Source organism: Hyperolius riggenbachi, chromosome 10 (assembly GCF_040937935.1).
Source record: "Hyperolius riggenbachi isolate aHypRig1 chromosome 10, aHypRig1.pri, whole genome shotgun sequence".
Lineage (NCBI taxonomy): Eukaryota > Metazoa > Chordata > Amphibia > Anura > Hyperoliidae > Hyperolius > Hyperolius riggenbachi.
The window spans coordinates 208,661,528-208,682,607 of NC_090655.1; the positions used below are offsets into that span (position 1 = coordinate 208,661,528).

Sequence of the window (21,080 nt, forward strand, 5' to 3'; positions counted from 1 at the left end):
TATGTATAAATGATTTAATCAGTGTTTGCCCATTGTAAAATCTTTCAAATCCCTGATTTACATTCTGACATTTGTTACATGGTGACATTTTTACTGTTGGCAGGTGATGTAGCTGCTGCATGCTTTTTTGGCAGTTGGAACCAGCTGTAAACAGCTATTTCCCACAATGCAGCAAGGTTCACAGACAGGAAACTGCCAAGAGTACTACTCAGAATTTCTTTATGGGAGGGGTTTCACCACAATATCAGCCATACAGCGCCCCCTGATGGTCTGTTTGTGAAAAGGAATAGATTTCTCATGTAAAAAGGGGTATCAGCTACTGATTGGGATAAAGTTCAATTCTTGGTCGGAGTTTCTCTTTAAGGGCCGGTTCAGAAAGGCGTCTGGACCAGCTGCTCAGCATCTCGCCGGAATCCTTTTCTGCAAGTGCGCAGGAAAGCATTTTCTTTTCTCTGCCTGAAAGAGTTAAGGTGACCGTATATCGGGTGACTTGGCAGCCAATCGACCATCCGATTCGATTATTATGATTGAATGAAAATCGGTGGCACCAAGTGCATGTCAAATCGACAAAGTGGCCAATTTTGAGCCGAAATTGGTTGCATGAATTGGTTGGAAATACTGCAAGTTGTCGTGGTCGGGCGGGTGTGCGGCAGTAACGGCAAGCGATATCTGGATGAGCGACAAAATCCCAGACGCTACTCCCCAACACCCCCCCTCCCCCCCCCCCCACCCCCCTATACTTTACCTGTCCGCGGCTGCTCTGAAATGTCTCAGGCCGTTGTCCTCCATGCATAAATGCGCCCCACATGGTTGCCTGAATATGTATCACACATGTGCCCACGTTACTCCAGCAAGCAGGTGGGGCGCATGTATTGACAAAGGAAAGATCCAGGAGCCAGTGGCAGACATGGACTGGTAATATATAGTCCACTGATCTGTCTCTGATCAGATGTGATCGTAGCGAGATCTGTCTCTTGGTTGATCTGCCCATACATTGTCTGATGTACGGGCACCTTTAATATTCAGCTATTGAACTGACAGGTTTTTTTTCCAGTCAGACTATAGCAGGGGTGTTGAAATCAAATATAAAGTAAGACAAAATTGTACACTGGGTCCTAGCCACAGGCCAACCTCAATGTCTAATGGCCACCTCCCTTATAAAGTTCCCAAGTGTTTAATGGCTTCCCTCCAACCCCTATACAGTTACCTGGCATCTAGCGGTTCTTTTCCCTCCCCTATACAGTTCTCTGGTGTCTAGTGGACCTCCCTCCCCTATACAGTTCCCTGGTGTCTAGTTGCCCCCACTTTCCCTATACAGTTCCCTAGTGTTCAGTGCTCTCCCCAACCCAGACTGCTACAGGGTAAAAATAACGAAAATGTCAGAAGAAAGGACGCAGACTCTCCTCGATTTATTTCCCAGTACAATGCAAATTGGGGAAAGATCCGTGAGAGCCTTGTGCGCCACTGGCCAGTTTTAAAACTAGATCCTCAGATAGGGTGTGTGGTCGGTCCATACTCGCAGATGGTGGCGCGCCAAGTCTGAGGGATCACCTAGTGCATTCAGATCTTTTGCCGAAGTCAAATTGGCTGTCTAGACGAATCCCAAATGGTATGCATGTGTGTGGTGATTGCTCGGTATGTGAGTATGCGGAGGTGAGTGGAAACTTTTGAGCACCACAGCAACAAAAAATATAGGAGATTCGCAGTTTCATTAACTGCAATTCTGAGTGGGTGTTATACCTTATCCAGTGTCCGTGCCCCATGATTTAAGTTGGAATGACAGCGAGGAAATGAAAGACATGAATATCTGACCATGTGAGCAACATCAGATGTGGGAAAAAATAAATGGAGAATATAGAAGTTCTGTGGTGGAGCACTTTGGTGAATATCATGCGGGGTCCACCGCAGAGACAGAGAACAGGTTCTGCTACAACAGGAATGCAGGTGGATATACCTGCTAAACTCACTGTCCCCAAATGGATTGAATCAGGAACTGGAATATAAAGTATTCTTGTAGAGACTGAATGCACAAGCAGGGCTGCTCAAATCAGATCCGGGAGACATCCGGATAGTTGCTATCCTGATATCTCCCAGTAAACCTGGGCAGGGGGGGGGGTCAATCTTACCTGTCTGATGTCTTCTTTGTCCGTCCCTCGGCGCCTCCCACAATGCGGTTCAAGCGGCGGTCACGTGATTACAAATGCTTCCTGCTTCCGGGTTGAAGGAGGAAGTGTTTGTAATCACGTGACGCGCGTGGAGCGCATCGTGGGAGGCGCCGAGGGGCGGACGAAGAGGACGTCAGACAGGTAAGATTGACCCACCCACCCCGCACAGGTTTACTGGGAGATATCCGGATAGCAACTATCCGGATGCAGGCCCGTTTCTAGGGCCGTGCGGCCCGTGCGGGCGCCCTGGGCGCTGAAGGAGTGTGGGCGCAGTAATGGAGGGGGGGGGTCAGCCGCGGGGAGGGCAGCCCGACCTCTCCCTCCCTTCCTCTCTGGGCGCCCTCCGTGCTCCCCCTCCGAGTGTGACTGCACAGGTAGCGCTGTCTACAGAGCGCATTAGCGCAACTCACCTCCCTCCCTGGTTCCAATCGCCGCCGATCTCCTCTTCTCTTCATAGCTGCTGATAGATACACACGCTGCTTCCTGTTTAGCCGGAAGCAGCGTGGGTAACTGTATCAGCGGCTGTGAGGAGAAGACGGAAGAGGAGACCGGCGGCGATTGGAACCAGGGAGGGAGGTGAGTTGCGCTAATGCGCTCTGTAGACAGCGCTTCCTGTGCAGTCACACTCGGAGGGGGGAGCACGGAGGGCGCCCGGAGAGGAAGGGAGGGAGAGGTCAGGCTGCCCTCCCCACGGCTGACTCCCCCCTCCATTACTGGGGGCGGGAAGCTACCTATCTAACCACACTGGGGGGGGCAGCTACCTATCTAACCACACTGGGGGGCACCTACCTAATCTAACCTATACTGGGGGGCATCTACCTATCTAACCTATGCTGGGGGGCACCTGCCTAATCTAACCACACTGGGGGGAGCACCTACCTAATCTAACCTATACTGGGAGGCAACTTCCTAATCTAACCACACTGTGGGGCACCTACCTAATCTAACCACACTGTGGGGCACCTACCTAATATAACCACACTGGGGGGAACCTACCTAATCTAACCACACTGGGGGGCACCTATCTAATCTAACCACACTGGGGGGCACATACCTAATCTAACCTATACTGGGGGGCACCTACCTATCTAACCTGTATTGGGGGCAACTATTCTGACTCCCTATATTAGAGGCACCCACCTAGCTAACCGGTACTGGAGGCACCTACCTATGTAACCTATACCGGGGGCACCTGCCTATCTAACCTATACTGGGGGCAACTATACCGGCTACCTATACTGGAGGCACCTACCTGGCTAAATGGGGGCAACTATACTGGGGCACCTATGCCTGGCTACCTATACTATGCCTGGCTACCTATACTGGGGGGACCTATAGCTGGCCACCTATACTGAGTATAACTAGACCTGGCTAACCTATACAGCGGGCATGTATACCTGGCTCCGAGGGGGGGGGGGGGCGCAATTTTAACACCTTAGCCCTGGGTGCATTTTAGCCTAGAAACTGCCCTGTCCGGATGTCTCCCGGATCGGATTTGAGCAGCCCTATGCACAAGTGTTTGATAAGGGGATAGAAGCTGGAGCTAACAAGGCAAAGCAACAATGGATATATGTTATAATAAAGTTGGACACTTTAAAGGGAACCTGAAGCAAGTAAAATTATTTAAAATAAACACATGACGTAGCTGCAAATGAATATTACATACTAACCTCACCGTCGGTCCCTCTCAGAAGCTCACCATTTTCTTCTTACAGTGATCCCTTCCAGTTCTGACAATATTTTGTCAGAACTGAAATATACCAATTGCTGTCAGTTATATATCAGCTGCCGTCAGTTACAACTGAATGTGCAAGTTAAAGTCCATGTTTCCCTATGGCTCAAGTAGGTGATATTACAATTTAACAGTGTGCTGACCAGGAAGCTGTTATGGTGTAATGGGCAATTTTAAAATGGAGGACAGAGAATTCCACAGTGGACAAATGGGACGCAGGAGAGGAGAAAGAGATTAAGTAGTAGACTACACGGGAGGTAAGTATGAGCTGTGTATGGTTATTTTGACTTTTTATTTTCAGTTCAGGTTCTCTTTAAGGCTACTGTAGTGCTACAGCTCAGTGCAGAAACATAGATGAGCAGCGAGGTGGGAGCCAGCCCTATTACGCTTTGGATGTAGTATTGGAAAAGCAGAAGGGACTGGCCAAACCCTCACTGTGTGTGCATAAATGTGGCATCCCAGCCCCTCCATGTCATACACTCTGATGAAGTCCGCGGTAGGCGGACGCAATGCGTCAGTGGACGAGGCTTAAACTTGTGACGGAGATCTGAGCGCTCCCCATCAGCAATAAACATCTGCTGGTAGAATCCTCTGCCCTGTGTGCAAGTGAGCAGCCGCCCCCCACCGCGGACGCACGGCTGGGTTGAGCGGCAAGCTCTGAAGGAGGACGCCGACTCCTGAGATCCTGAGATGACACGTGCAGTACTGACTGAGCCTAGGATTGGTGAGAAATCGGCAAGTCCAGTCACACTGTAAAGGCTGACTTGGCTACCTCTTGAGGGCAATCAGCTTATCTCGTTAAGCTGTGTTAGCAGAGCCTGGCTACCTCTGTCTCTCCACGCTGTAGAATATCGGGATTGGTACCGGTACCAATGTTATTGAGGTGTGTATAGTGACTGGGTTATGTGAGTGGAGCACTCCGCAGGTTTTTCATATTTTAATTGATTTTATGGGTGAGTATGCCTAAATTTGCACACTTTTTGATACAATAAAGCATTTATAAACGGTATCCCCTGGGCTGTCGCTTTCTGTTTTTTGATCAGCAATTGCCTTGGTTTGTGTGACTGCCCCTAACAACTGTTAGTGTGGGACCTTTATGCAAGGGGTGAGATAGACAGTAATTGTATTAGATCAGTGCTTCCCCCCTAACTTGTCCATGTGGCTTCCCTGGTGTCCTAGTGCTTCACTTACAGTATAGCTTCCCTGGTGGTCTAGAGTGGGCCAAACAGAGGCGTCTGAGCCATTAGGCAGGTATACATTTTTGCCTAGAGCGGGCAGGAGGAGGGAAGGGCGCTGCTGAGTAGTGAGAGAAGAAATGTCTCTCAGCTCATTAAGGTATCAGTTTACACAGCAGCAGCTAACAGCAGCGCCTGACTCCATACCTCCCAACATTTCAATGTCCCAAAACGGGACAATTAGGCCACACCCCTGTCCACGCCCCCAATCCCCAGTCACGCCCACCCCAGGAAAAAAAAGTTGTTGTTTTTTTTATAATTGTTATTAAATTACTCCCAAATGGGAGGGTGCCGGGGTGGTGGTGGTGAGGAGAAGGAGGAGGGGGGTGGCCAGGCAGAGAGAGGGGGGGAAAAAAGCCGATCGAGGCACCAGCCCGCCCGGTATGCGGCATGGATGGCCGCCGCCATCATTATCCTTCTCCCTCCTCCTAATATGTCCCCCAGTGTCCCCTTCCCCCCGCACAGTAATATGGGCAGCGGAGCGGGCAGTAAGTCTTACCACTGCCTCTCCGCTGCGTACCGGGATCTCCTCTGATCTTCTCGCTTCCCGTGATGTCACAGGAAGCAGGAAGATCAGAGGAGATCCCGGTACGCAGCGGAGAGGCAGTGGTAAGACTTACTGCCCGCTCCGCTGCCCATATTACTGTGCGGGGGGAAGGGGACACTGGGGGGGACATATTAGGAGGAGGGAGAAGGATAATGATGGCGGCGGCGGCCATCCATGCCGCATACCGGGCGGGCTGGTGCCTCGATCGGCTTTTTTCCCCCTCACTCCCCAGCGGCCGGGACCAGGGGAGGGGGCAGCGCGGGACAGCGGGACGGCCCCCCAAAATCGGGACCGTCCCGCTGAAAACGGGGCGGTTGGGGGCCCTGCCTGACTCCACTGACTGATACATTCATTTCCTTCAGCTCAATGATTCAAAGAACCACAGTAATGAATGAGTCAGTGAGAGAAGGCACTCATCCTAGTCAGGGATCCGAGTACAGCATCAGCTCCTGAGTCCTGAGATTCATTCAGTCCCTCTCTCTCTGCTACTGGTAACTGCATGGATGTAGAGACTGTGTAGCAGCCAGGCATGGACTGCCCCCCCAGGCTGCCTTTTATTCAGTGATTTAGGGTTGGTCCTGTGTCTGCTGTATTCAGGTTTGTTGATGTAAGGCAAGGTGAAACACTAGGCTAGCTGATAAAAGTGCAATTAGAGGGCAGGCAAGCTGGTAAATATACACAGCATGATGCAGAGGAGGGTCCGTGGGAAAAAATCTGTCTGGTCTCTCCCCATTGTTAAAATGACTGCATGTGCAGATCAGGTGTTAAACAGGATGAAAAGTTTTGACAGTTCCTAGACTCCAGGAGGGCTGCTTTCTGACTTGTGTGAGAGACTGGCCAGGACAGCAGTCCTATTACCGGCAACTAGCCTCTGTGTAATGTGGGACTGCAATACAGATTAGTTCTCTGCTCCATCACAGGCTCACTCCACTATTCTCAGTTCTCTGCTCCATCACAGGCTCACTCCACTATTCTCAGTCTCACTCCACTTGATGTAAGGCAAGGTGAAACACTAGGCTAGCTGATAAAAGTGCAATTAGAGGGCAGGCAAGCTGGTAAATATACACAGCATGATGCAGAGGAGGGTCCGTGGGAAAAAATCTGTCTGGTCTCTCCCCATTGTTAAAATGACTGCATGTGCAGATCAGGTGTTAAACAGGATGAAAAGTTTTGACAGTTCCTAGACTCCAGGAGGGCTGCTTTCTGACTTGTGTGAGAGACTGGCCAGGACAGCAGTCCTATTACCGGCAACTAGCCTCTGTGTAATGTGGGACTGCAATACAGATTAGTTCTCTGCTCCATCACAGGCTCACTCCACTATTCTCAGTCTCACTCCACTTCTCCTCTCTCTGGGCTAGTGCACGACAAAATCGCAATAGCAATCGCTAGCAATTCGCGAATGCGACTTTGTGAAGCGATTTTTGAAAGAATCGCGCCAATAAATGCTACCTGCAGCATGTTTGCGATTTTAAAAAATCACAACACTGCTGTGGGAACACCCTCATAGGGTAACATTAGCCCAGCGCTTTTCAAATCGCTGTAAATTTGAAAAGCGCTCTGAAGCACTCTTGGTGTGCACCAGCCTTCTTCATTCACCTTTGTTTCCCTCTTTCCCTAGTGCTGGGTGTCTGTGTCTTCTTGTCATACAGGAAAGCTAAATAAAAGTGCAATCCTGGTGAGGCAAATATCTTCTTCCATCTCTTTCAGCTTTTCTCTCCTCATTATTTCTCTGCATAAGAGATCAGACACACCATAAGGTAGTGAAAACCGGGAGATTAGTAGAGATGGTGGTGAAGGGGAGGACATAGGTAGGTGTATGTGGGCGGGGGGGGCCATTGGCCTTGAGGGAATTACAGTGGCCATACTTCTGTTGACTTGACAGCCGATCGACCAACCGTTTTGATATTCGCAAATCGGATAAAACATTTTGGGTGGAAATTGGTTGAATGTATCAATCTGAGATGTTGGGAAATCTTGGGCCAATGTGGTTGTCAGGTACGATAATCATGGAGTGCGATAACCACGAATTATAGACAAGACGGAAACCCCGGCCGTGGTCCCACAAAATGTTTTGTGCCCCCCTGATGCCTGTACTTTACCTGTCACACTGTTCACAGAGTGTCCTTGCTGTATTTCCGCATTGGCGCTCCACGTGATTACTGGCATATACGATAGGGGGTGAGTGTGTGACAAAATTTGGGCTGAGGCTGCCATGATAACGGGCCTCTAGTCTGTGTTTCCCCCAGGCCAGAAGGTCCCAGTCCTCCCCTGGTAGCAGCATAGTGTGTGTGCGTGTGTGTATAGTGTATGTGTGCTCTGTGTGTGTGTGTGTGTATAGTGTGTGTATGTGTGTGTGTGTGTATAGTGTGTGTGTAGTGTGTGTGTTTATAGTGTGTGTGTAGTGTGTGTGTGTGTGTATGCCGCAATAAGTGTATTTTCTGGTGAAACGCTGCTGCATTATGAATTTCGGGGGTCTTGGGGGTGGGGTTCACCCCAGCAGTGGTGATCACCACAAGGGGTGGGGGGTATGGGGCTGGGGGCAATCACGGGGGGGGGGGGGGGGGGCGCCACAGGATTTCTCGCCTGGAGTGACAAAATGGCTAGAGACGCCCCTGGGGCCAAACATAATGCAAAACCACTTGAGGGACAAATTTAATGGCTCTGAGGGTCAGATTTGGCCCGCAGGCTGGAGTTTGACATGTATGGACTACTATAGCCTACTTCACTTATAAGGAATTACAGCTTTCCTGGCAGAGAACTGAGCTTCTGAGAGTAGGGGATAAATGAAAAGATTAATAGTTCATATATTTTAGCAGATAAGAAGTACGCGACACACTTTTTCATTGAGCTGAGAAAATTCTACTTTTTTAACATAACATAAAACTGTATATTTAAAAGATATTTTTAGAAGTGGCAGGATAGATACAATTATTTATCTCATCAGTTTATTTTCACTTTATGCATAGCTAGCAAAGCCATACCTCCCAACTTTTTGAGATGAGAAAGAGGGACACTTAAGCCACGCCCCTGCCACACACCCTGACCACGCCCCCATCACAACCCTAGTCACGCATACCATAAAGATTTTATATGAAAAATGTTGTTTTATAATTCAAACCACACTGGTCTTTTCTATCCTGGTTCATTTTCCTTCATATTAACCTCTTGACGACCAGCTAACGCCGATTGGCGTAAACTGGTCGTCTGCGGGTTTCCATGGAAACGGCCGCTCGTTCGAGCGGCCTTTCCATGTCCGTTCACGGAGGCTGTCTCCGTGAACAGCCGGAGAGCCGCCGATCGCGGCTCGCCGGCGAAATGTAAACACGCGGGGAAGGAATCCCCGCTGTTTACATCATACGGCGCTGCTGCGCAGCAGCGCCGTAAGGCAGATCGGCGATCCCCGGCCTCTGATTGGCCGGGGATCGCCGTCATTTGATAGGCTGAAGCCTATCCTACAATGCGCAGGACGTAAATCCGTCCTGCGCAGCTCAGAGAGGGAGGGAGGGGGACGGAGCGCCGAAAACGCTGTGGAGGGGGGCTTTGAAGAGCCCCCCCCCCCCGTAAAGCGCAGAGAGCCGGCGGCGATCAGACCCCCCAGCAGGACATCCCCCTAGTGGGGAAAAAAGGTGGTAAGTCTGATCGCCCTGGCTAAAACCTGATCTGTGCTGCGGGCTGTAGAGCCTACGCAGCACAGATCATTCAGAAATCCACTGGTCGGCAAGTGGTTAACATTTTAAAATTAGCATTATATATCAATTTAAGGATGGAAATAAAGTTTAGAGTCAAACACATTTTTTAGTAGAGAAATAAATATATTTACATAGAAAGAGGGACAAAGTCCTGAAAAAGCAACAAATGAGGAGGAAAGAGGGACAGGACTCCCAAAGAGGGACTGTCTCTCTGAAAGAGGGACAGTTGGGAGCTATGAGCAAAGCAGTCCCAGCACGAAAAAATGAAGGTTGGCCGAGTGATAGGAATATGCTCCAGGTAATAACGACGAGCAAGGCTCATATAGGCCACCTACAGGTGATACCGCTAATTGCAGCAAATGACCAGCATTGATGTCTGCCTTCCCTAACCCAAAATGGTAGATGTGGTTCTGAGCATGCTCGGAAGTCTGTTTGCCCACATCCAAGATGGCCGTAACCTGGAAGTTCACCCTTCGTTTAAAGGAAGTGACATGCCCAGGGAAGAGGACGAAGAAATAGCATGGAGGAGAAAAGTACTGTTCTGCAAGATGCCAGGAACCTAATGTAAGGTAATGGGACAATAGCATAATGCACAGCATGCTGTGCAGGTTACTTCTCTGCTTCCCTGATCACATGACCTTCCTCTACTAGCTAGCTGAGCTACACCAACGCTGCCAGCCAGCCACAAAACACACAGGTGTCAGCATTAGGCAATAGATTCGTGCCTGGTGAGGTCACAGTGTTACAGGGTATAGAAGAAAGCTGGGAGTTTGTTCTGTGTGTTGACTGTACTGGGCTGTAGTTTCTGTAGGTGTCTTGTACTAAATGATCTCATCATTTAATATGAAACTGGATATTATTATGTCAGATTAGTAATGTATGCCAAAAATGAGGCATCAGGTTGGAACTCTAATTACCCCCACTTTCTTTTTAGTTATAGTAGATAAGGTTTAGGATGCTTGTTCTGCAGGTTTCACTGAAGAGGCTATCCAGAGTCTGCCTTTATTATATGTGACTTGTGCACTCAGGACATCTTGAATACAGCCAGAATATGGGGCACTAACCTCCTGTTTTTTAAAGGAAACCTTAGACGATCGAATAAAAAAAGTTTTATGTTGGGGCTTCCTCTGCAATCTGGCTGGTAACCACGGGAGTCTACGGCTTCCTGCGCATGCGTGTGAGCTCCCCCATCACGCTCCCGACACCAGGAGAGTTCTGCTCCCAGACGAGGGAGTGTGCTTGGCCTAACTGCGCCTGCGCTGACTGGCCCTGACTTGCCGATTTATCGGGCTGGATTGTAGAGGCGGCTGAGGAATACGATGAGGAATTCATCAGCACGAAGGGGGCTGAAGGAAGCCCCAGCTATGTATAAAACGTTTTTTTCCCTTCATCTCAGGTACACTTTAAGGCCTCTTTTCCACGGACATCTGAACTGCTCGTTTGTTGAGCAGTTCAGCAGCATCCTGTCTGCTAACCACGACTGCCATTTGGGTACAGTTAAAATGCAGTAATTGTAACATCAAGCACTAACACGTGGCGTTAACATGCAGTGAAAAACATTGACATGTCTGAGCACGTCTGCAACAGCTGTGCTCAGATGCAACTCTATAGGGGAGCTGTCTGTCCACCGTCCACGTAAAGCACTAGCAGGCGTCTGGACGGGAGCAGCTAAAAGGTGGTAAGATGAGTTGAACCTGTGAAGATGCTTGTGGAAAAAGAGTCCTAAAGGATACCCAAAACATTCAGAAAAGTTAATTGGCTCCAAATACCCCCCCCCCCCCCGGACTACTACACTTAGAATACAAGATACATACATATGATTCTGGTACGGATTAGATTGTGAGCTCCCCTGAGGGACAGTTAAGTGACAAGACAATATACTCTGCTTAGCGCTGCAGAGGATGTCAGCGCTTTATAAATACTAAATAATAATAATACTCACCTGCGCAGTATATCCGATCCATCCTCCGTGTGGCCATGCCCGCCTTTCTCCTGTGTGTTACGTACGTGTTTTTTAGATTGGATAGCGTTCGCCAGGAACACAGAAGAAAGGCAAGCGCAGTCACAAGGTGGGTAGCTTGGATATACTGCGCATGGGCAGGCGAGTACCTCCGAGTCAAAAGTCAGTGACTTAAAGTGACCCTCCAGACTAAAAATCGACTCAGCAGCACTGAAAAGGCCTGGTGTTTCTTTAACAGTTTCACAGCTACAGAACGTTGTTTCTCTTATACAAGCCTCATTTTTAGCTGCACAGAAGAAAACTGCCCGGGCAGTTTTCCCCTTATGCTGTGCAAAGCATGATGGGATTTCTGATGTTCTACTGTTTTGGTGCAATTTCTTTTTTTTACATTTTGAATTTGACATTTGAAGCCTAGCACATGCAGCTGGGAGGGGTTATCAGGACACAGGACAGTTGGAACTGTGTCTCACTCTCCCTGTCACCTCCTTTCAACCAAAAAGATGGCAGCCCCCATGAATCACAAACATTTGCCTGTTCTTTTAAAACAGGGTGGGTAAAAGACTATATTACCTATCTATTTTAATTAACATAACTAATGTAACTTAATGACAGTATGTTTGTTTAGGCTGAAGTTCCCCTTTAAAGTCACGGCCGCTACCAGAGCAATTTTTGGGGAAAACCGGTAAGCTTCTGCACACATTCTCCCCCCCCCCCCCCCCCATTTCTGTAGCCTCCATTTCCAAACTGCAGTTTGCCTTGGGTATACTTTTAAACTGTGGATAGTATTTATGATAACCTGCTAATACATCACTAAGCTTTAACGAGTGAGGGCCTATTCACACTTAAAAGCGCAAACCAGTGATTAGCGCAGTAAAATCACTGTACACTTTCACGGTTCAGATTGATCGCTTTATTAAGCACTGTACTGTGATCGCAGCAAAATGCTGCAGGTAACGCATTTTGCGATTGGCGCTAATCGCCCGCGATCGGCGCCAATCATGGCAGTGAGATCACTGCCATAGGGTTAGAATAGCACTAGCGTTTTAAAAAGCGCTAGAGCTTCAACGATTAGCGGGAATTGTCTGCTAATCACCGTAGTGAGAATTAGCGAGTAGAATAAAATACTGAGTCCCTAAGCCCTGGGACCCACTGGCAGTGCTTTTGCAGCACTTGCCGGCAATCCGCAAAGCGCTGCAACGGGATCCTGTGGTGGTGGTTCCACTTGCAGGGTTCCTTACAGCATTTTGGGAGCATTCACATCAGTGGCTGCAGAGACAAAATCGTGATTGTGAGCAGAGATTTCACTCCAAATGTTTGGCAAAGGATTAGTACATGTGGGTCATTCCATTTTTCTCAAGGGTATATACAAAAGTTCTGTAGTCTGGGGCAAACCTCTTTAGTTAATCCCCTTCCGGCTCTGTCCAGCACTTGCATGCAATGGAAGTAATTTCTTATTAAGCCCTGTACACGTTCTAGATGGTTCCTGGCTCAGGCAGCTGGTCAGGTAGGTCTCTGCTGATAATCTAGCATATGCTTAGCCTCCTTGCAGAGATATCCGGAGTGCTGGTTCGTCTCCACAGAGTGCAAATTAAGTGCACTGTTCTCCTTACCCCTCTTGCTGTAACTTTGAAGGGCCGTGGTCAGGTATCGTCCCGTGACATGGCTGAGAGTTAAAATTACAGTTGTGATTTGTCACAGCTGAGGGTGTATTACACAGGCTAAACTCTCTAAATACATACAGGGTGGATTAATCTGTGTATTCCTTGTGTCCTGTACATGAGTTCAGGTCCACTTAAATGCACATCACCACAAGCTACAGGTGTCAAACAACTCAGGTCCTTGAGAGCAATATCCATACCAGTGTTTAGGATGGACTGAGAAAATGAGTTATGTGTTCTGCTTGATGAATCCCACCTTTCTTCTGGATCCTCGGCAACGGCTCCCGTAAATTTTGCCAGTTGGGGCTTACTGCACCTGCGCGGCCTGTCACACTCCCGCGGCTGGGAGTGAGTAGGGGAGCATGCGTTGACTGGCATAACCTACGGGCAGGGCTGTGGAGTCGGAGGTTTCATAAACTGAGGAGTTGGATGATTTTTTTTTTTTTTTTTTTTTTTTTTGTACCGACTCCACAGCTCTGCTTATGGAGACCCATAACCGAGGATCCAGAAGACGGAGGCCGGCGGCCTGGGTGCGATCAGGTCGGAGGGGGCTGGAGGAAGCCCCAGGTATTTATAAATTTTTACTATCCCCACATCTCTGGTACACTTTAACCTCCCTGCTAGTGGTTTCCTAACCTTAACCCCCCTTCCCCCGGTGGTGCCTAACCTTAACCCTGGATTTTCAGATTAAATAATGAAATTTGATGCTGAAAGTTTTTTTTTCTCTTCAATTTCAGATGGATCTGTAACCAGTAAATCGGTATTTCACAATCCTTTTCTTTGGATGAAAGATAAATGAAGATAAAAGTGACAGTGATTGTACCCAGTGTGTGGAAGACCATAAGTCAAATATGAGGACAAAACGGCCCATGGGCAATATACGTAATATGCCTTCATCTGGCCCAGAACAGTCCACCTCACTATGCTCTGTAACTGCGCTACACAATCAATTAAGGGGGGATAAGGAGACATCAGAACCTGACTCTTATGAGGAGAAGCAATGCGAAGAAGATCAGGATGATTTAGCTGTCTGTCAAAAAATTGAAAAAGAGGACGACACCTGTTTTGTGGAAAGAGACATTGATAACGGTCAATGTGAAGATGACATCCATAACAAGTCGAGCACGAGGAGGAAACGCCCTGCCAGGAACGTATATCGTTATGTATCTTCATTTGTTGAAGAAGAATCTACCTCACAATCCTCCATAGAGGCACAACAGACATGGACACAAGGGAGAAATAATGATTCTGTACCTGAACACAACTCTTGTGAGGAGCAACAAAGAGATGGTAGTCACGTCAGTTCATCTGCCCACTGTAAAACTGTTCAGGTTAAAGAAGAGGAATTGTCTTCTGGGGAGGATGACGCGTGTTCTGAGCAAGACGAATCTTCTGGAGATCTTACAGGTGTTAAGTCTTGTGTCATAGGGGATACATCCCATACCAAGAATGCGCAGGGGCGTCGCAAGCCAACGTTTGTAGGGCGATCAGAGATTTCTGAGGACCTCAGAAGAAAAGTGGTTGAAGCTCATAAGAATGGAAAGGGCTACAAAAGCATTTCTAAAGAGTTAAGCCTTCATATTTCTACAGTTAGGAAGATCATCTGCAAGTGGAAGAAATTCAGCACTGTGGCCAGTCTCCCTAGAAGTGGGAGACCTACAAAGATCAGTGCAAAGGCACGCCGTACTATCGTTAAACAGATGACAACAAACCCGAGGGTGACAGCAAAGGATCTGCAGGCATCTCTTGCCCTTGATAACATCTGTGTTCATGAGTCCACCATAAGAAGAACGCTGAGCAAGTGGTGTTCATGGGACTTTACTGCGGAGGAAATTGCTGAGCTTCAAAAGGCGTGACAGCTGTCTACTGCAGGTTTGATACAGACTCCCGGGTGTTCCACAAACTTACTGGAACATTGTGCTGTGGGCACTGTGGACATATGGGGCTATTTGATCTTTTTTTGCAAGTGTATATTGTTGTCTTTTTGGATACTAAAAGAGCATTGTGTGCCACTAACAAAGGCGTCAATTCATTAAGTATGAAACCTCCATCTCCAGGTGCCCAAAATTACTCCCGACCTCACAGCCCTGATTTAAAGTGGAGCTGGAGTGACATGATGGTTGATTTAGTGTTTGCGGATAGCCCACGTTAAGATTATGCTTGGAAGAACAAAGAGAAATCGAGAGCCCGATATGGTGTAGTATTGTTAAGTTGGTTGTGGTTAAAAGCAAAATATTTAGATATACTCACAAACATGGGTTACCCATAGGCAACCACTTCAAGTGCAGGTGGGGAGTATTAGAACCTGACCCCACTCAGGTTTTTAAGATGTCGCTCTCTGTAGATAGGAAACGGGGTAGCACCCCTCCACCGAGGGTGGACTCAAGATTTCAGCAAGGCTTGGTGTACAGAGGCGCCAGAGTAGAATAAAAACGTTTAAAAACCGTCTAAACAGAGGCGCTCACTTCTGCATCTAGACCCATTGAGTTATACTCCTGTTTGCCTGATGAAGCAGGACCACACCTGCGAAACGCGTTGCACTAAGTGGAGTTCAATAAAATATTTTTGTATTGATATATTGTGACTCAATTGAGTTTTATATTTTTGAGGGAGGTAAGTCCACCTAAACATCCCCCTCTTTTAGACGGTTTTTAAACGTTTTTATTCTACTCTGGCGCCTCTGTACACCAAGCCTTGCTGAAAACACGTTAAGATTACTTTCCTTAACGCAATTTACATGGCGATTTGTGCAAATTGCATATCACACTATATACATGCACCACTTACTTTGCCTGTTACTCAAACTATATAAGTGGTGTATGTACATAGCGCATTACTCAGTTTGTGTAAATTACTATTTAAATTGAATAAATGCCTAAAATATTAACATGCTCTCTCTGCACACGTTAAGATTAACATTCTTTACTCAATCAATCCCCATGATGAGAGACACATGCACACTATCCTTACAAATAAATTATCCTAAGTCCCTCTCTGTTTTCCAGTACAGCAAGAGTTAAAATACTTGAGTTATCTATGCAAAAGGCTTGTCAACAGCTTGTCTAATTCAGTCCAGTTTCCTGAACAGTGAAAAGAAGTCAAAATGGCTAAGAAGTGGTGAGATAAGGGTTTAATGAGGTTTTACTGCAAGAAAGTTTATAGGATCGTTGGTTCTGTATCCTTTTCAGCTAAACAAAGCAAAGTCTGGATTGTAAACAGCAGTGGATATCTTAAGTAATCTTAAAGATAAAGTAAAAAAAAACTGAAGATAAAAATGAGACTCTCTACTACTAATGGTCTATTTATCATCCATACTACACATACAATTCATTATCTCATAAGTTTATTTTCATTTTAGGTTCACTTTAAAGGAGTTAATTAACATTGTAATTAAACAGGCTTATGGCTTCAGCCTGTTTAACGTTCACTGTTTTGTTCAGTTGGGGATAAGGGGGCTGGTGCATGAAGCTGCGCAGTACACCCCGGACAACGTGGGTTTGATTGACAGCGGCTCTCGCGCAGGTACAGTAAGGAGTGACCTCGAGGTAGGCCTCTGTACCGGCGGCTGAGAGCGGAGCTGCAGTGTGGGACATGTCGGCTGCATGGGTCTGGAGGAATAATTAGAGTAGGGGAGGGTTTTTTATCGGACATTTCATTTAAAGCGAACCTGAACCCTTGCACAGGAGACAAGGAAACACAGAGACATTCACCCTGTGTCCATCTTGTGATTGAATATAGAGAACAGCCTGTCTTATTCTCCCTTCTCAGCAAGAAATGAGCTAGTGTAATGTGAGCTGTCAGCTGTCTGCTGAATTCTGAGCTAATATGTAAACACGGGGTTAATTCTTTCTGTGCTCCCAGCATACCAGGAAGTAACCACTCTGCAGAATCTCAGTAGGAGTTCTATAAGCTGTAACAAGGAAATGTTTTTATTTAAAGGTGATTATGCTGTTGCTTATATTTGAGAGCAGAGAGGAAGATTTTTGTAATCAATTTTTTTTACAAATTTAATTCAATAAAAAAAAAAAACATGTCATTGCCGAGGAAAAAACAAATCCACCAAGGTACATGACGAGGGATCAGCATGCCAATGGTGAGTATAAGCACCAGTATAGGTTAGCCAGCTATAGATGACTTAGTATAGGTGACATAGTATAGGTGACATAGTATAGGTAACCCAGGTATGAGTGTCCCCAGTATAGGTAAGGTAGCTATAGGTGCTTCCACCATCCCTCCCAATCCCTCCTTGGTGCTGTGAGATGAACAAAGGAGTACTTTTCACCGAGGCTCTCTGTCTCTCTCTCCAGTGATCGCGCATTTTCTTCTGCCTTACAGGCTGCAGCTGTCCAGCCAGCTCCATGTGGGCTTCACTGATGGATGCAGGTTGGAAAACTGTTGGTAGCTCAGATCGCTACCCACAGTATGCAAAGAAAAAGCGGAGTCAGTGGCGCACAGCAGCTAAAAATCTCCCTGGCGGCATGGATGAGCCTGACTAAGGACCACTGGATGTAGCTTTGGCCTGGTCAGGCACCAGACCATCCACAATGGGAATAAGGTGGCATGTCCGCAGTGTGGTAAACTGTTTTTCTACAAGTCCAGCCTGCACATCCACCAGCGAATTCACACCGGGGAAAAACTTTTTGGTTGTCCAGTTTGTGGAAAATGTTTTACCAACAACTCAAACCTCATTGTTCACCAACGAATTCATACGGGTGATAAGCCATTTTCTTGTTTGACATGTGGTAAATGTTTTGCCACAAAGGCCAACGGACACCTGAGGACTCACAGAACAGGCAACAGCCAATGAAGAAAACAATGTAGGCGATATTGGACCTTACAACTCGACAGGCCCAAAAGTGAATCGGTGGTCTCTCAAAGTGTATGACACCAGTGCCAATTGTTCTTCTGATAAGTTATTAATCTGTGTCTTTTCTATCCCTAAAAAATTGTAATGCAAGGGACAGATGCGTGTGTTTGGATTAGCTTCATGGTCTGATCAGATACCTTATGGGTACATTGATGAGAGATCAGATATTGCCTACAAAGGCTGCACCCCCTCGTACCCTGTTGGCAAAAGTCTAAGACTTCCAACTGGTTCAATATTAGATTAGAAATGTACAAAAGAGGTCAATTTCTGTGGTCTTCGTGGCAAACGTCAAGCAACGTCTCTCTAACTACACAACATCATACAGCTCGATAGCAACCATGTTCCTCCTTGATTGATCAGCCTCACCACCCACTTTTTGCATCTCTCCAGTGATGCTCTGACACCCAGTGGACTTGGTATGCATGATCATGTGACTGTATAGGTATTGCGGGTGCAGCGGGATATCCCAGCTGCATTGCTGTATCTGCTTTTCTGTGATGGTGGTGCTGTAATATCTTTGGTGATCTTTAACCTAGTATGAAAGAAAAATAGTCCATTTAGTGAAGGCTTGTGGAGCACATAGAGAAAGTGCCTCAGGGAGGGTAGCTGCTCTTGGAAACCAAGATACACCTGTACACGCACAGACATATATAAATTTCAGCCTTTCCTTGTTCAGTTTGCAAAACAAAAGTTTGCTTTCTTAAAACAGAAGGTATTTGTGATGATTCAGGTTGGAGTGAGTTCTGAGATCTCCCACGATGCATTACTGCTGAATATGCAAATCATCCTTTGTGTTCTCTGTAAGCTAACCACACCTCCAGAACCACTGGAATGCAATGACGTGTCAGCTTGTTAATTATACAAAGCCACAATAATCCAACACGCATACAGAAAGTTTCGGATTGGTTGATCAGGGCTCTTTGGCCCTTTGTAGCCCCTTACTTACTCCAAGAAGTTCTGGTTCACCATGAGCTTACTGAGTAGTCTGTAACTCGTTCAGTTTGGAAAGCTTATAAAGAGTGTGCCGTTGGTTGTAGGGATCAGTGATGGGCCTTTTCACACTGCATGCACTTCGATTTGTGGAGTGAATGCATTATGCAGAGACAAGGACACTTGCTTTTCAAACAAATCAACCGTGCTCCCTTCCACCACTTATGATGTGATGCTTGTGTAATTGCAATGCACTGACTGCAGCAGTTTTGGTGCGATTGCTATTCAGTGCAACTGAATTGGACTTTCCAGTCGCTACACAGTCAGACCCTCCCTTCAAAAAAACACAGAGCTAGTGCAGAGGGAAAACTATTGTGGTCTCCCCTGTTCACTAGCTATTCGTAGCGGAAAAAAGCCAGTGGAAGCTGAAGTACTTCTAATTCTATGATATTCATCATCAGATTCTTAAAAAAAAATCTATACTAATTTTCATATAACTTTATTTATGTTGACATGTTTACAAATTAATTATTTGTGTTACCTTTTTTTTTTTTTTTTTTTTTTAAATAAAAGTTTAACACGATGCAAAGTCCCATGAGGTTTCAGTAATGGAGCTCATCAGTATCAAGGCACCCCTTCTACCACTGAAGCAAATAGACAAAATTCAGTGTATTCATTTGATTTAATGACCCACTTTTTACAACAATGTATAAACTAGCTTTGAGAGCTGATTTTGAAGTGGCAACTTCTGGCTGCATATGTAAAATATTCATAGGTGGTAATTTATATATTTTAAATGATTCAGAGGAAAACAAAAAATATTCCTTACTACTAAATTTAATACAAAAAAACTACACTTTTTGTATAAAGTAGAAGACTAATGATTAAGATGTGGAATGCATTGCCACAGGAAGTCGTTATGGCAAACTCTATACCTGCATTTAAAGGGGGCTTAGATGCTTTCCTTGCGTTGAAAGACATCCATGGTTACAATTACTAGGTAATGCCTAATGATGTTGATCCAGGGATTTTATCTGATTTCCATCTGGAGTCGGGAAGGAATTTTTCCCTTTTGGGGCTAATTGGACCATGCCTTGTAAGGGTTCTTTCGCCTTCCTCTGGATCAACAGGGATATGTGAGGGAGCAGGCTGGTGTTGTACTTTGTACTGGTTGAACTCAATGGACGCATGTCTTTTTTCGACCATAATAACTATGTAACTTGAACATACCTGAAGTGACATGGGACTGAGGGGGGTCAGGGGGGCCCTGGTGACATAACAAGGGGCAGGGGGATGCACTGCTAAACTACCTATAATGAGGGAGCAGGGAGCAGTCTCTGGCTACCTGCACCAGGGGGGGGGGGGGGAGACCTCATTGGCTGCCTACGACGGGGGAAGAGCACCTTCTGGCTGCCTAAATTGGGCGGGGCTACCCATAATGGGGGTAACTCTCTACCTAAACTGGGGGATATGCTCTGGCTGCTTATAGAGTACTTGAGATGGGAATAAAAATATATATACATAAATCTTCCAGTCAGTGCAGGCGCAGTCCACCACATGTGCGCAGTTGGCCCTGGCCTCGGAGGCCTTTCCGGGGCCAATTACAGAAGGACGCGAGGGGGCTGGAGGAAGTGCCAGGTATGTATATTTTTTTTTCTTTTTGCCCCCATCTCAGGTTCCCTTTAAAGGACACCCGAGGTGAAAAACTATTGAAAAACAAAATGTAAACAAAACCACAAATGGATTAGTCTTGGAAGAAGCATTGTCATGAGAAACGTCCGTAATGCTGGGCATACACGGGTCGATCCGGCGGCCGATTAGCCGCCGGATCGACCCCCGCCGCGTGCGTGCAGATCGATTTCCGCCCGTCCCCGCCGGCGCTCCTTATCAGCCGCTCGATTCCCCGCTATTGTCCACTGGCGGGGATCGAGTGGGGAATCTATCCGGCAGGTCATCGGACCTGTCAGATATTATCAATCGAGCCATCAGTGGCTCGATTGATAAGGATACAAGTTGCCGTGTATGCCCAGCTTTAGGCTGCCCTGCACCCACAACCATCTACCTCAGCAGTGGTAGGACACAATTGCCACTACTTATGATGTCATTTATGCACCATCTGAATGACTGCTAACTATGCACCTACTGTTTGTATGCAACAACTACTTTGCAATTCACTGCACAATATTTGGATACTGAACAAATCAGCAACAACTGCAGTGCCTGCTTTATGTTTTTTCTTTCTAAATGATCCATGTTTTGCATCTTTAAGAAAATCAAAAACACTCAGGATTCATACA

General features: G+C 46.7%; 1 protein-coding gene across 2 annotated transcripts; it reads left to right on the forward strand.

Annotated features, from left to right (window-relative positions):
- The first annotated feature begins 9,794 nt into the window (after positions 1-9,794).
- On the forward strand, positions 9,795-19,337 carry LOC137534311 (ankyrin repeat domain-containing protein 11-like). 2 transcript variants are annotated; one of them, XM_068255750.1, is made up of 2 exons: positions 9,795-9,937; positions 13,724-19,337. In XM_068255750.1, exon 2 carries the CDS (start codon positions 13,838-13,840, stop codon positions 14,840-14,842), a length of 1,005 nt encoding a protein of 334 aa, XP_068111851.1. In that variant the 5' UTR covers positions 9,795-9,937; positions 13,724-13,837; the 3' UTR covers positions 14,843-19,337. The 2 variants fall into 2 exon arrangements, with proteins under 2 accessions (XP_068111851.1, XP_068111852.1); XM_068255751.1 differs by having other exon boundaries at positions 9,795-9,932.
- The last annotated feature ends 1,743 nt before the right edge of the window (positions 19,338-21,080 follow it).